At 41.7% G+C, this 16420-nt stretch overlaps 1 protein-coding gene across 1 annotated transcript in view; it reads right to left on the bottom strand.

Moving 5' to 3' along the window:
• Window positions 1-2205: 2205 nt before the first annotated feature.
• The window catches only part of jcada (junctional cadherin 5 associated a), an 86634-nt gene continuing 72419 nt past the window's right edge, over window positions 2206-16420 (bottom strand). The window contains exons 3-4 of the mRNA XM_028804341.2: window positions 6153-9766; window positions 2206-4992 (exon numbers count right to left, since the gene is read on the bottom strand). Coding sequence (XP_028660174.1) covers window positions 4958-4992; window positions 6153-9766 — 3649 coding nt within the window. The 3' untranslated portion in view covers window positions 2206-4957. The remainder of the gene's footprint in view (window positions 4993-6152; window positions 9767-16420) is intronic.

A 16420-nucleotide genomic window follows, 5' to 3' on the forward strand; every position in this document is an offset into this window, starting at 1 on the left:
CTCTAAGGCACAGACTGAAGTTTTTTGTTCAATACAACTCGGAGTCCTGCCATGTGCAAAAGTTCGCTGATGACACTGCTATCGTGGGCTGTATCAGGAATGGGCTGGAGGAGGAGTATAGGGACCTAATCAATGACTTTGTTAAATGGTCCGACTCAAAAAACCTACACCTGAACACCAGCAAAACCAAGGAGCTGGTGGTGGATTTTAGGAGGCCCAGACCCCTCATAGACCACGTGATTATCAGAGGTGACTGTGTGCAGACCTATAAATATCTGGGAGTGCAGCTGGATGATAAATTAGACTGGACTGCCAATACTGATGCGCTGTGCAAGAAAGGACAAAGCCGGTTATACTTCCTTAGAAGGCTGGCTTCCTTCAACATCTGCAATAAGATGCTGCAGATGTTCTATCAAACAGTTGTGGCGAGCGCCCTCTTCTACGCAGTGGTGTGCTGGGGAGGCAGCATTAAGAGGAAAGACGCCTCACGCCTGGACAAACTGGTGAGGAAGGCAGGCTCTATTGTTGGCATGGAGCTGGACAGTTTAACATCTGTGGCAGAGCGAAGGGCGCTCAGCAGGCTCCTATCAATTATGGAGAATCCACTGCATCCACTAAACAGGATCATCTCCAGACAGAGGAGCAGCTTCAGCGACAGACTGCTGTCACTGTCCTGCTCCACAGACAGATTGAGGAGATCGTTCCTCCCCCAAACTATGCGACTCTTTAATTCCACCAGGGGGGGTAAACGTTAATATTTAACATTATATATAGTTATTGTCTGTTTTTTTCACCTGTATTATTATCATTCTTTAATTTAATATTATTTATTGTATCAGTATGCTGCTGCTGAAGAATGTGAATTTCCCATTGGGATTAATAAAGTATCTATCTATCTATCTATCTATCTATCTATCTATCTATCTATCTATCTATCTATCTATCTATCTATCTATCTATCTATCTATCTATCTATCTATCTATCTATCTATCTATCTTTCTAATAAAATATCACCAGCTGTTGATGTCACTTTACTGTGTTTTTCTGTTATTAAACCACATTTCACGGATTAAGAATCCGAACGATGTGTTTCTTGACGATAGTAAAATGCTAAACAAAGCCAAACTGTAGCTTTACTCTACTGAAGTAGAGTTCAGAAAGCCTAAATTGGCAGCATGTCGACTCCACGATAGCCCAGTAAGGAATGAATCTTTGGATGTGCGTTAATGACAGTGCCCTGCGATGGACACACATCCCATTCAGGGTGGGCTCCTGTCTCTCCCCAATTCTGCGTTGATGTGCTCGTATTTATCAAGCATCTCAGAGCGAGGAGATGAAGGAGACAATCCTAACAGGCTCAAAAATCTTACTGTGACACAAATTTGGTTCTACTCTTAGGACTGGGTGTAATAGCACTTTATCAGTTTTCCTAATGTAGGAAACTATTGCTAACTTCACCAGGATAGCTCATGAGCTGTCCTAACACACTAGGAGATGACATTCAGGCAGCGATCGGCACACACATTCAGGTAAAGGTAGAACATTTGGAAAACTCTGGACAACGATAAACTCATATATCGATCTGAGAGAGCTGGAATAATATTCATAACTAGCTGTGTAAGACAGTGGCGTAGCTAGGGGCGGGCGGCACATTTTTGGGGTTGGCATTATTGGCCCAAAGGTTAAGTACAATTCATGTGTAAGCAGCAGGGTTCGGAAAAATATCACTCATGAATGAAAAAAGTAAAATTCTCTGATTTTTATCCACAAATGCTTCAAAAATAATTTTCAGACTGTCCTTCTGTGATGGCATCACACACAGCAGTTGAAATTTATGAGGCAACAACAAAAATAAACATTACATCGATAATAATTTCTAGGAAGATAAACAACTAATTTACGATTTATAATTTCGTTTTCTTATCAATCTGAATGCGTTCTTGCTTTGCGCAGAAAACATCTCCACCAATTACTTGTACACTACACTGGTTCTGGTTTTCGCAGCGTAATTATATGAAATGAATAATTAGAACACGGCTTATCAGTCTATACTATATTCTCGTCTAGTTGATACTTATAAATAATTATATGTGAAAAATTATTGCTGTTTCTCTATATATGAATAAATCTATGCAAAATTTCTCTTAATTTTTCTCTATACATCATTTTAATTTTCTATTTAAATAGGTTAACACATTCAGATATGTTGGAGGGCGGCAAACTGAAGCACCGCCCCACCCTGAGTGGCACGAACTCGAGGTACACCATTGGTGTAAGCCTGTGCTGTAAAAAGCCTGGGCTCCTAAAAACCAAGGATTCTGGCACTTCAAGCAATCAACAGCTTCCGTTGTCTATCAGCGGCTAAGCGAGTTTCTCTCTCCTTGACGGTTTCATTTTGCCGATGTGCTCGCCTCGCTTGTGTATTCGTGTCTAAGCGAGTTTCTCTTTTCTCTGTGGTTTCGTTTTGCCGATGTGCTTGCCTCGCTTGTGTATTAGTGGCTAAACAAGTTTCTCTTTTCTCTGTGGTTTCATTTTGCAGACGTGCTCACCTCCATTGTCTATCAGAGTTTCTCTCTCCTCAGATGTTTCATTTTGCTGATGTGCTCGCCTCCATTGTCTATCAGTGGCTAAGCAAGTTTCTCTCTCCTTGGCGGTTTCATTTTGCCGATGTGCTCGCCTCGCTTGTGTATTCGTGGCTAAGCGAGTTTCTCTTTTCTCTGTGGTTTCGTTTTGCCGATGTGCTTGCCTCGCTTGTGTATTAGTGGCTAAGCAAGTTTCTCTTTTCTCTGTGGTTTCATTTTGCAGACGTGCTCACCTCCATTGTCTATCAGAGTTTCTCTCTCCTCAGATGTTTCATTTTGCTGATGTGCTCGCCTCGCTTGTGTATTCGTGGCTAAGCGAGTTTCTCTTTTCTCTGTGGTTTCGTTTTGCCGATGTGCTCGCCTCACTTGTGTATTAGTGGCTAAGCAAGTTTCTCTTTTCTCTGTGGTTTCATTTTTCTGACGTGCTCGCCTCCATTGTCTATCAGTGGCTAAGCAAGTTTCTCTCTCCTTGGCGGTTTCATTTTGCCGATGTGCTCGCCTCGCTTGTGAATTAATGGCTACACAAGTTTCTCTTTTCTCTGCGGTTTTGTTTTGCCGACGTGCTTACCTCCGTTGTCTATCAGCGGCTAACAGAGTTTCTCTCTCCTCAGATGTTTCATTTTGCCATGTGCTCGCCTCGCTTGTGTATTAGTGGCTAAGCAAGTTTCTCTTTTCTCTGTGGTTTCATTTTTCTGACGTGCTCGCCTCCATTGTCTATCAGCGGCTAAGAGAGTTTCTCTCTCCTCAGATGTTTCGTTTTGCCGATGTGCTCGCCTCCATTGTCTATCAGCGGCTAAGTGAGTTTCTCTCTCCTCTGCGGTTTCGTTTTGCCGATGTGCTCGCCTCGCTTGTGTATTAGCTGTTAAGTGAGTTTCTCTTTTGTCAGCGGTTTCACTTTGGCGGCAGAGTCGATTTCTTTGTGCTTCAAGCTGTAGCCTTGCACTTCCGGGCCGGACAGACAGACACACACACTTCCACGTGTAGACGTTTATATATAAGACTAAGCCTTGTACGTCACATGATACTTCCAGTTACACGAAAAATCCATGCACTTCATTAAATAAATAGAGTCCAGCTGAGCATAAGGGGGGGATAATAGTGTCACATGATCAGGAACACTGAAAGAGTGAACGTGACTTCAGACAGTGCTGGAATAGCTGTGGCTAGTTTCAATAGCCGTTATTCCTCAGGGTGTTTTCCGTGGCCATAACAGCGGGAAGGTGATTCTTCTGGAAGTATGGATGTGGATAATTTATTGTTAAATAAACCTGCCTATAATCGAGGTTAATTCGCGTTTGGTGTGTGCCACAGTCTTTCCAACTTGGTGCACGTTACAGTATTATTCTTGGTGTCGTTGCAAAGTGGCCTGGTTTAACGCACAAGACAAAGTTCTTCATCAGATAGCTATAAACCTTTTATTTCAACTTAATCGCATCTCTTTAAATATTATTATTATATTTGTGGTGAAATCTTTATATTATAATAATACGGCACCATGATTTCCAAGGAAACTACAAAGTGCATTCATGAGCGCCATTTTGCGATTCGTTGGTGCCGTAAAATTGAGACGTCATTCATTCTAAAACGTGAACTCTAACTCCTCGCTGGAAATGGATAACGTCTTCTCATGTCCTACTCCGAGGTAGAACAAGTTCTTATCCTAGTCAAACTTTTGTGCAATTCCTAGGAGTAATGCTGAGACACATTTGATGAGTAAGGATTCTTTGCTGCTACAGGGCCTGCCTGGTTCAGTCAATGGATGGACGGATAGAAAATAAGAACAGAAGAAGGGTGGCACATGAGAAGAAACCACTCATTCTGTCCAGCTGGCGTGGTTAGTGAACAGCTAAGTTGTCCCAGTTCAGCTACTGCAATAGGCACCATACAGAATTTACAACATACAATACTGAAAATGAAAGTGAGAAGAACATACACAAGCTTTATGATAACTTATAAGCCAGAAGGAAAGTGAACTTTGTTTTAATGCTGTGATCTCTGGAAAACACCATTTCAATTGATATTTTTTTGTAAATGCTCACAGAAAGAAATATCCAACAATGTTATTTCCTTGTTAAAACCTTGGCAGAAATAACGGGGGCCTTTTTTATATTTTAGATTTGACCAATAACATAGGGCTTCATAGATAGTAACCACGTGGAACTTTGGGGAACTTTCTGAAATTACTTCTTCATGGCAGTGAAATAGCATATTTAGGGCATACAGTATAAACAATGCTCGTGTCGAAGAAAGGCAATCCTGATAGTAAGGATGGAATGAAGGCAATAGTGTAGGAAGCCTGATCACAGTGTCGCAGGAAGTGCTGATCTTTAACAGTAGTGGAACTTCTGGCTTTTTAGTCATGGTCTGGTCTGGGTCAGACTCTCTCAACTCGGCTGGGGTCATACCATTCTAAAACATAAATAAAAGTTATAAATAAAATTTAGTTAATGTTGTCAAGCTGTGAACAAATGAAAAATACACACTTGAACAAACGTCAAACTTCTGCTTCTAGAAACCGATAAAACTGGGGCATCATAACATAATGTTTGGGACAAAGACACATTTTTCCTTGATTTACCCCTCTATTTCACAGACTGTGAAAAAAAAAGAGTTTAGAGGAAACCAGGCAGTGCTCATCACCTGACAATAACATTTCCGTGGTGAAGCGGCAGTGATAGCATCATTCTGGGGGACGGTTTGACAGAGGCAGGAACTGGAAGACTGGGCAGATAGTACAGAGATACCCTGAATGAAACCTAACTCTAGACGTCTCTGGACTTCTGACTGGGTCAAAGGTTCACTTTACAACAAAACAATGACACTAAACACAAAGCAAACACAACACAAGAGTGGCTTAGGGACAACTCTGGAAATATGCAGAGACCGGACAGGAACTCAACTGAACATTTCTGGAGGGACCTGGAAATAGCTGACAACCACCAGTCTCCATCCAAACTTACAGAGCTTGAAAGGAGGTGCAGGGAAGAATAGTAGAAAATCCACAAATCCAGGTGCGGGGAGACTGTCATGTCAGGCCCTAGAAGACTCCAGGCTGGAAAAAGGCCGTCAGTACAAACCATCCATCCATCCATTATCCAACCCACTATATCCTAACTACAGGGTAACGGGGGTCTGCTGGAGCCAATCCCAGCCAACACAGGGCACAAGGCAGGAGACAAACCCACGGCAAGACGCCAGTCCACCGCAGGGCACGTACACACACACACACATACACACCCACACCCACACACCAAGCACACACTAGGGACAATTTAGAATCGCCAATGCACCTAACCTGCATGTCTCTGGACTGTGGGAGGAAACCCATGCAGACACGGGGAGAACATGCAAACTCCACGCAGGGAGGACCCGTGAAGCGAACCCGGGTCTCCTAACTGTGAGGCAGCAGCGCTACCCACTGTGTGCAAACCACATTGAGTAATTAGCATAAAACTATTATTTTTGGGCAGAGGATTCCCTCACATGTTTGTACAATTAATTCCATCTAATCATTACATATTCCATGGTATACATACAGTAAGTTATGGAAATATCTAATATGTGCTTACCTGAGATAAACACCCCATCTTCATCATCTCTCTGCACCTTTCTCTTAGTGAGTACTGATAAATCCTGGGTAAGAGTTATAGTCTTCCTGGTTACGGCTCCATCTCTTTTTGAGCTGTTATTCAATGTCTCCTGTATATTTAAAAAGGACAACACATCCTCCACATCCTGCTGCTGTTTAGCTGGCTTCTCATTTTCACCTTCATCGCCAGAGTCAGAGCTCTTGATGCTGAGTCGTCTCATGCGAGACACAGAGTCTACCTCCTTCATCCTCACGATGCGCTCCATGACAGTTCGACTTGGTGATGTGGCCAGCTTTCCTTGAAGAGCTTCAATCATCCTTGATGGGACTCGACTCTTCCGTTCCGAGACAGATGTTGTGCACGCCTTTTGTTCCCCTGTACCAGGCAGATGTTTCAGAGATACTGTTGCACGGCTCGTTTCAGTCTGCCAGCTGGTTGCCCTTTCATTTCTTCCCTCAGTTATTTTATTTTCCTTATCTTCCTCATCTTCATTTGAACACAATTCCTCCGCCTCTCTACTGACATACCCTGACCTCCAATTGTCACATTCCAGCCCATCTTTTACACTTGCAGTGGTCTTTCCACCACCAGTTTCACTAGTTGCCATCAGTTTTTCTGCCTCTGTATCTTTATATTCTTGGTCTGCAACACCCAAAGTCTCAACTGCTACCTCAATCCCAAGTATTCTGGCAGCTCTTGCTTCTAGGGTCTCATTTTCTGGGATACCCTTTGCACATTTTATTTCAAATAACTCATTAAGATTTTCACTTTGAGCTGCTAGGGCCTTTGGGTGGATTAATGAAGCATGACTTGATTCTAATCCTTCCAAATATTTATCTTCTCGAGTCAAGTTTTTGATCCACTGCTTAGTTTCCTCATCATCTCCAATAGGACCACCTAGTTTTTCACGGAGCTCCGACAAGCCGTTCATACTGATTTTTGCCGGTAGCCTGTAAACACATTCAGTTGCCATGAATCCATTGCTGTAATGACCATCTAAACCGTTTCCACCCTCCTTCGTGGACTCACTGACCTGCTTCTTTTGTATTTGGTTGTAATTTGTCGTACTGGATAAGACCTCCTGGGGCAACTGCCTGACGGTGGCTGCCTCAAGGGAGGTCCAGCACACAGAGTCAACATCTACATACTCGGGTTCCCTTGGAAAGGGGGTATCTTGTTTAATTGGTCTGCCGAGATTTGGAAATTTGGGTCTCTTCTGAGGATTTCTACTAGGGTCCCCATTTTCGGAGAAGCCTTTCTTTCCACTGTTTCTAAGAACATTCGACCGTTCTTGTTTTTGACTCGGAATTTCTGTCTGCACATCGGCGGGCTTATGGTTAACTGTTGGAGAGTCCGTAAACTCTTCAGCCATATCAACATTTTCAAGTAACTCATTGCTTTCTATTTGGGTCCAAATTTGATCTTGAAGCTCTTTGTTGAAGCTTTCCAACTCCCCAATTGCATCCCAGGGACGACGGCTAACTGGTTTAAGCAGAAACTGACCGAAAGCCTCTTTTCCATCACTGGATGGACTTTTAGGTTCCAGCTTGCTCCCCCTGGTAGGTTTCCTGTCTATTAGGTTATTCTCCATTGATTGGCTTTTCTGTTGTGAACTTTTATTTACCTGATTAGAAAAATTGGTTGTCCACGAAAAAGCACTGTTGCTAGAGGGGCTCAAGAATGTTTGCCCTTTCATGGGATACCCATAATGGTTAAACGGATTACTTTTATTGTCTTTTGTCGGAGCAATGGAATGATTTGGATTTTGTGCTTGACTCATTACGGCACCTTTGGGCCGTTCAGCAAAGCTTGTCTGAGTTTGCTGGTCCTTATACTGATCTCCAGGCCAGGATCCTGAATATCTGAGTTCTTTATGCTTATTTGGTTGGCATGGCTGAAGTTCATCCACCTCCTTATAATTGCCCTCCGGCGGTCCCGACTGTGGCTTCCTAATGCCTCTGTAATTTATCATGGACCCTGTGAGTGATTGTAACTCTAAATCTGTCGAGGAGGTGCTCAGCAGATGCTGGTTCTGAAGGTTTCTCAGATGTTTCCCTGCAGCATTTTGCTCCGCGTTACTTTTATTGTTATTCTGATCTGTTCTCTCGTTGTCAGGCTGCGAATGAACTGGCATGGAAACTAAGCAGAAAATGGTTTCGTTCTTTTTCCGTCTTGGATTTTTATTCTCTGGCTTTCCTTCCACTTCAAACTTCTTGAGTTGGGTTACGGTATCAGAACATTCAATGTCTTGCTGTTGATTGTGCTGTGCTGATCTGCTGCTATGACCAAAGCTTGAGGGATCTTTGTGATAAAAGACAGAGCTTTGGTCAGACAATGCAGAGTCTTTATTGCCTTTCTGAATAGCATTTTGCCATTTAATGTCCTTACCATTCTTAGACGTGAGTAGTTTACCGGGCATAATATATTGTGATTCCGCTTGGATTATAAAGGCACTGTCTTGTGTAGATTGTCCTACTATTTTACCTGCAAGATTTTCTTTACTGGTAGAGTTACTCAGCAAATTTTCACATGATCCAGGGGGCAAGTGTTTAACACGTGGATCATCAAAGGGAATATATTGTACACATCCTAAATGTTCATCTTTATAAAAAGGATACATCTGTTTCCTGCTCGGGATGTCTGTGTCTTTCTGGTATTCTGCCCAGGATGGACACTTCCCAGTGTCCTTGCCTACATGGACCTTTTGAACCTCCATCCTTTCTTTAGGATTAGGCACTTCAATAAAGTTCTTTTGGTTACCTTTTGGTTGCAAAGGTTTTTTATAAGATGGAGGAGGTACATAAACCGGAGGCTCCAGATTTGAACCCGCAGAATCCTGTGCAAAAATGTCACTTTTTGTTTCCCTGCTCTTTGCAAAATTGGATACCGTGGTATCTTTTGGCTTTGAATCTTGAGTTCCAGCAATGAATTCTGAACTGTTTCTTAGCTGCTGGTGCGTCTCATACGAAGGAGGCTTGAGTGGCCTGCCAAATCGTGGCTTTGGCAAAAGTGCAGCATGACTCAGTGACTTACAGTTTTCAGTGTAATGCTCCTTACTGGCGGTCCCGTCGGGAAATGTATTGCTCGTTCCTTTAAATACCTGCTCAACGTCGTCTTTGGACAACTCTACGTGCTGCAGATTCTCGGGGGATAAGACTCTAGGAAGTGACTGGGATTTCCCTTTTATCTTTACATTAGCAGCATCATCAGAACATCTCTGGTAAAATAAACCCTGTGCTAACCTGTCCCCATCATTGTCTAAAAATGGTCTCCCTAGACCAACAGCTGGGGTCCATTCATCAGTTCCAAGGCTCTGCCACTTTCTATCGCTTGTGAATCTCCACTTATCTGCTACTATATCATTCTGCTTCAAAAAGCCATCATCTTCTCTCCAGTCCCTTTCCCTTTCTTCATCCATTGGATGTCGACCGGGGTCTTTACTTGTCCTTTCTGCAAAATGATTTGCTTTTGGCTCCCTGCTGTCTGTGTAATCCAATAAAATCGTGAAATCCTGGCCCCGTCTTCTCCAGTAAGCCACATCCCTCTCAGTTTTCGTCTGAGAGGAATATACTCTAGCCGGTTCATCAAAGACTCTGAAATTTAAATTGGAAAAAGAAATCGTGTTAATTCCAAAACTAATAACTGGCAACAACCGAAAATTCACATTAAATTGGTAACTTCTGAGCCACATAATTATTTATAATTAATTCTGTACACAGAAGCAGATTGAACTAGTAATGCAAAATGAATGATGTTAAACTGTACTTGTAGGTCTGTTTTTTTTTAGAAATAGAGAATATGGTGTTTTCACATAATCATTACGAGGCTGTTAGATCACTTCTAACACATCATAATCCACCTTAATAAAAGGATAAATGTCTGTGTGTCTGTATATCTGTCTGGTTGCTATGTCTCTGCCATTCCAACAGATGGTGCAGCAGAAATATTTATAGCAATAAAATGCACTGCATTTGACTTTCCAACATATGATGCTTCAAAAACATTAACACCGCTTTTATGAATCCCATACCAAATGGCATATAACAGAGACATCTGCATTGCATTTGTTATTCCAACAGATGGCACAACACAAACATTTATAGAAGTAAAATGCATTGCATCTGTCATTCCAACAGATGACACATCATAAACATTAACACTGCTTTATGAATCGTAAATGAAATGGCAAATATCAGAGACATATGCATCACATTTTTCATTCCAACAGATGGCGCCTCACAACCATTTGTAGTAACGCATTGTATTATAACATGCATTACAAATAACATTCCAATAGATGGTGCTCTGTAAACGTCAACGCCGAGGTTAAAGTTGACTATTTAGATTTAGCACAGCTAGTCCACATTAACCCTAAGGATAAAGTGTTTGTGTGTCTGCCTGTGTGTTCATTCATTTGCCATGTATCTGTTGCTCTGACAGATGAGGTATCACAAACATTTATAGTAACAGAATGCATTGTATGTGTCATTCCAACAGATGACACATCACAAACATCAGATGATCACAAACACTCCTTTTATGAATCACATATGAAATGGCACATAACAGAAATATATGCATCACATTTGCCATTCCAACAGATGGTGCAGCACAAATATTTTAGTAATAAAATGCTTTGCATTTGTTATTCCAACAGATGACACATCACAAACATCAGATTATCACAAACACTGCTGTTATGAATCACATATGAAACAGCATATAACAGAAATATATGCATCACATTTGTCATTTTCCATCCCTCCATTATCCAACCCGCTATATCCTAACTACAGGGTCACGGGGGTCTGCTGGAGCCAATCCCAGCCAATACAGGGTGCAAGGCAGGAAACCAACCCTGGGCAGGGCGCCAGCCCACCGCAGCATTTGTCATTTTATTACTACAAATGTTTGTGATGCACCATCTGTTGGAATGACAAATGAACTTAATTTTATTATTACATGCATTACAAATAATATACCAATGGATGGTGTTCTGTAAACGTTACTGCTGAGGTCAACATTGACATTGTCTTAGATGGGTAGCACAGCTAGTCCACCTTAACAAAAGGATTTATAGTAATAAAATGCATTGGATTGCATGGATTTGAGCGTAAAAGAATGCATACACTAAAAAACAGAAAAATTAGGCAAACAAAAAATTGGATTTATAAAATCTGGTGCATTTCTACACAATGTAACTGTGCAAATCACAATCATCTTGTGTGTAGGTGAACGTGTCTCGAACCTTGCATGATTGTGTAATGGACTAGAATTCAGTATTTGAAAGAAAATGACATTTCTGTGTGTTGCTTAGTGTAATGGGCTATAAACCAGTGTTTTAAAGAAAAGGCAGAATTTCTGGAAAATTCTGCTACAGGTTATTGTTGATGGCTATCTACAGGACATAAATATTTACCTGTCTTGCTAAAGAGTCACCTGCTTTGAATAGTCAGACTGCTTTGATTTAGTATCTCATCTACACACAATGTGGGGATACAGAACTGTCTGCTACCTTTGAAAATTAACGAGTTCTGGAGACATTGGTTTCTAATCAATTGTGAATTTCCCCTTGGGATTAACAAAGTATCTATCTATCTATCTATCTATCTATCTATCTATCTATCTATCTATCTATCTATCTATCTATCTATCTATCTATCTATCTATCTATCTATCTATCTATCTATCTAAATAGATATTGTAGGTGCTTGACAAACTGTAGAATTTTAGGAAATCTGCTATGAATAATAATGTATAGAATCTTAAAAATCGGGCGGCACGGTGGCGCAGTGGGTAGCGCTGCTGCCTCGCAGTTGGGAGATCTGGGGACCTGGGTTCGCTTCCCGGGTCCTCCCTGCGTGGAGTTTGCATGTTCTCCCCGTGTCTGTGTGGGTTTCCTCCGGGCGCTCCGGTTTCCTCCCACATTCCAAAGACATGCAGGTTAGGTGGATTGGCGATTCTAAATTGGCCCTAGTGTGTGCTTGGTGTGTGGGTGTGTTTGTGTGTGTCCTGCGGTGGGTTGGCACCCTGCCCAGGATTGTTTCCTGCCTTGTGCCCTGTGTTGGCTGGGATTGGCTCCAGCAGACCCCCGTGACCCTGTGTTCGGATTCAGCGGGTTGGAAAATGGATGGATGGATGGATCTTAAAAATCAAAATAGTACCTTACACCAGACAGTGAAGAAAATTCAAATTTACTGACATCACACTGAGTAAGTCAACTACAGGGACATTTGTTTCCTGCAAACCTGCTTCTTCCCTTTGGCCACATTCTTCAAATGCGAGTGATGAATGAGCAATGGCCTCGATATGCCAATATTCAAAATACAATTTTTTTATGTAAAAACTGCTGAGCAACTCTCCCAGGAGGCTGCAAGAGATAATCGGATAAAACGGCATGTTTCAGCTTCATGACTGTTAATGATATGTTTCTGCATTTGGGAGTTGATTGAAGCATGACATGAATGTGAAAAAAAGTCATAGAAGGACTAAAATTAACTTCTAGACAGCAACAGGAATTAAAACGCTTGTAAATATATAGATTTTTTTTTTAACTTGTATATTATATACCCAGTTGGCGCCCTGCCTGGGATTGGTTCCTGCCTTGTGCCCTGTGTTGGCTGGGATTGGCTCCAGTAGACCCCCGTGACCCTGTGTTCGGATTCAGCGGGTTATAAAATGGATGGATGGATTATATACCCAGATATTTGATGTTCTGGTAAAATGGCATTCAAAATGTCTTTCTTTTATTGCTTTCCAAGAGTTAAAAGTAAAGTGGAACTGCCATCCATCCATATTCCTAACTCGCTTATATGCTTAATTAGCTGTGCTCCTTGTCTAAGACGATTTGAAATGTAAATTATCAAGGTAGACCTCAGCATTTATGTTTGCAGTGCACCACCTGTTGGAATGCATTTTGTAACATATGTATTTAGTACTAGAATATTGTACCACATTAGCCATTATGGATGTAGTGAGAAGTTAAGCAAAATGACACCTTTTATTGGCTAACTAGAAAGAACACAATATGCAAGTTTTCAGGTCAAGAAGAAGGGGCCTGAGTTGATTCGAAAGCCTGCATATTGTAATCTTTCTAGCTAGCCAATAAAAGGTGTCATTTTGCTTAACTTCTCACTGTAACATATATAACAATAAAATGCATTGCATTGGTCATTCCAACAAATGATGCATCACAAACATTGGTAGTAATACTAGACTATAAACTATAATAAATGCAGTAAATTAAACTAACACTTGTCGATTACTACTGGTTTTTCACACCCCTTCTGAATTTTAAACACACACCTTCTCTTTTCTTAGGTTTGCCATGCCCCCATCTTTGAATCATTGCTGCCCACTTCCACAGACAGCCGCAGCCAACAGTACTTGAAGCTGTGCAGAGGAGAGCAACCAAGTGCATCCCAGGACTTAAGGACATGTCCTACTGTGACAGACTCCAAGAATTCAACCAGTTTAGTCTCGAGCAGAGGAGACTGTGTGGGGACCTCATCCAGGTATTTAAAACCAACAAAGGCATTGATAAAGAAGATCCAGCAACAATCTTTCAGCTTTTAGGTACTCAAGGACATCAGCAGAAATTAAGGGGAAGTGCATTTAGGACTGAAGGCAGGAAGACCTTCTTTACACAAAGAGTTTTGAAAATCTGGAACAAACTACCAAGACATGGAGAAACCTGGACAACATTTAAGAAGGATCTGGAGGAGACAGCTAAACAAATAGGCTTGATGGACTGAATGGTCTCCTCTCGTTTGTCAAATTTTTTATGTTCTTTGCATGTAAGTGATGGTTTAACAGAAATATCTAAAATGTAATTATTTTCCAAAAAGACTTATTGCATTGCCCTTGTGCTTGTTATGTTTTTATACAATTAGAAGATTATGTCAAGCTTCTGTTTGAAATATAAAGCAGAATGTGACTATTCATTCATCAATTTACTAAACCTGTTGGGCCAAAGGAACCAATGTCAGCAGCATCAAATGTAAGGCAGGGACCACCATATAAGTGGGCTCATTCACACCAACACTTATTCATACAAGGCATTTAACCTAATCTGTCCATCTTTGGGATGCTGGAAGAAACCAAATCACTTAAAAATGTAAACAGTGGAACCTCGGTTTGCGAGTAACTTGGTTTACGAGTGTTTTGCAAGACAAGCTAAAATTTTTAATAAATTTTGACTTGATAAAGGAGCGAGGTCTTGCAATACGAGTAGTATGTATACGCTTTGTCTGCTGAGCATCATGTGATCACAACTGAGCTGATGGTTCTTCTCTCTCTCTCGCTGCGGGATTGTGGGCAATCGTCTCCTATTCTCGGCGTGCCTCATAGTCAACATCCGTACGAGCGTATACTGTTTACTACAGCATTGTGACTGTGTGTGTGTGTGTGTGTGTGCTGTGACATGCGAGTCCCCATCTTGCACCCCAAAACACGAAGCTGAGTCTCAGTACTTTAGCAACACCAGCTTTATTCAGCTTGAAACAGCAACAGCGTGGTTATTTATTGTAGTGGGATCTGCCGCTCTGCTATACACAGACACAGCAGTCAGGCAGGGTCGTGGCCAAGTAATACTGTGCCCTGGGCATTTATAATGTTCCTTGTATCACCCATCGACAACAGGTGCTTATAGCATGTCCGCGATCTTTTTAGATTCGCTTTTACGGCGAACTGCTACAGCGCTGGGAGACTGCGATTGCTTTGGGACGCTCTTCCGCGTGTCGTCCCGTTGGGTGCAATCCCACAAGAGTTTAGAAACTCACTCACACCAGTCATGATTCTTTTCAAAGGTAAAGTGCAGGATAATTTGTTTTATGTATTTTTACTTTATATTTTGTATTAATTTTTATATGAATAGTTTTGGGTTGTGAAACAAATCATCTGAGTTTCCATTACAGTAATCCCTCCTCCATCGCGGGGGTTGCGTTCCAGAGCTACCCTTCGAAATAAGAAAATCCGCGAAGTAGAAACCATATGTTTATATGGTTATTGTTATATTGTCATGCTTGGGTCACAGATTTGCACAGAAACACAGGAGGTTGTAGAGAGACAGGAACGTTATTCAAACACTGCAAACAAACATTTGTATCATTTTCAAAAGTTTAAACTGTGCTCCATGACAAGACAGAGATGACAGTTCTGTCTCACAATTAAAAGAATGCAAACATATCTTCCTCTTCAAAGGAGTGCATGTCAGGAGCACAGAATGTCACATAGATAGAGAAAACAATCTCTAGCAAACAAATCAATAGGGCTGTTTGGCTTTTAAGGGCACAAAGCTGTTGAAGGTGGCAGCTCACACCCCCTCCGTCAGGAGCAGACAAAGAGAGAGAGATAGAGAGACAGAGTTTGTTTTTCAGTCAAAAATCAATACGTGCCCTTCGAGCTTTTAAGTATGCGAAGCACTGTGCAGCATGTCGCTTCAGGAAGCAGCTGCACAAAAGATAGCAACGTGAAGATAATCTTTCAGCATTTTTAGACGAGCGTCCGTATCGTCTAGGTGTGCGAACAGCCCCCCTGCTCAATCCCCCTACGTCAGGATCAGAGAAAGTCAGCGCAAGAGAGAGAAAAGTAAGCAATCTAGCTTCTCAGCCATCTGCCAATAGCGTCCCTTGTATGAAATCAACTGGGCAAACCAACTGAGGAAGCATGTACCAGAAATTAAAAGACCCATTGTCCGCAGAAATCCGCGAACCAGCAAAAAATCTGCGATATATATTTAAATATGCTTACATATAAAATCCGCGATGGAGTGAAGCCGTGAAAGGCGAAGCGCGATATAGCGAGGGATCACTGTATTTCTTATGGGGAAATTCACTTTGATATACGAGTGCTTCGGACTGCGAGCATGTTTCCGGAACGAATTATGCTCACAAACCGAGGTTCCACTGTATATGAAATTGATTTTGGATTAGTCACTTCAAACATGTTATTTAATACAAAACTAATCTTTTGCTGTAACTCTTTCTATAACATGCAGGATGTTTCCAGCAAATCTCCTCTCCTAAATTATATACTACTAGCTGCGTGTAGTCTTCAGGACAAAAAAACAACCCAAAGACCCCCTAGCAATTTTACTATATTGGTGAACTTGGAGAGGCGTCAGCTAACTCTTAAGAATGACCCAAGGCAGAGGATGTGGACCCACCTGTGCTTGCTGCCCCACTGGGTTTCGTAAGGACACACTGGCGACACCATATCTTAGCCGTATCGCTGGCATGTGGTCCTAT

The sequence above is a fragment of the Erpetoichthys calabaricus genome, chromosome 6 (assembly GCF_900747795.2).
Source record: "Erpetoichthys calabaricus chromosome 6, fErpCal1.3, whole genome shotgun sequence".
In the NCBI taxonomy this organism is placed as follows: Eukaryota; Metazoa; Chordata; class Cladistia; order Polypteriformes; family Polypteridae; genus Erpetoichthys; species Erpetoichthys calabaricus.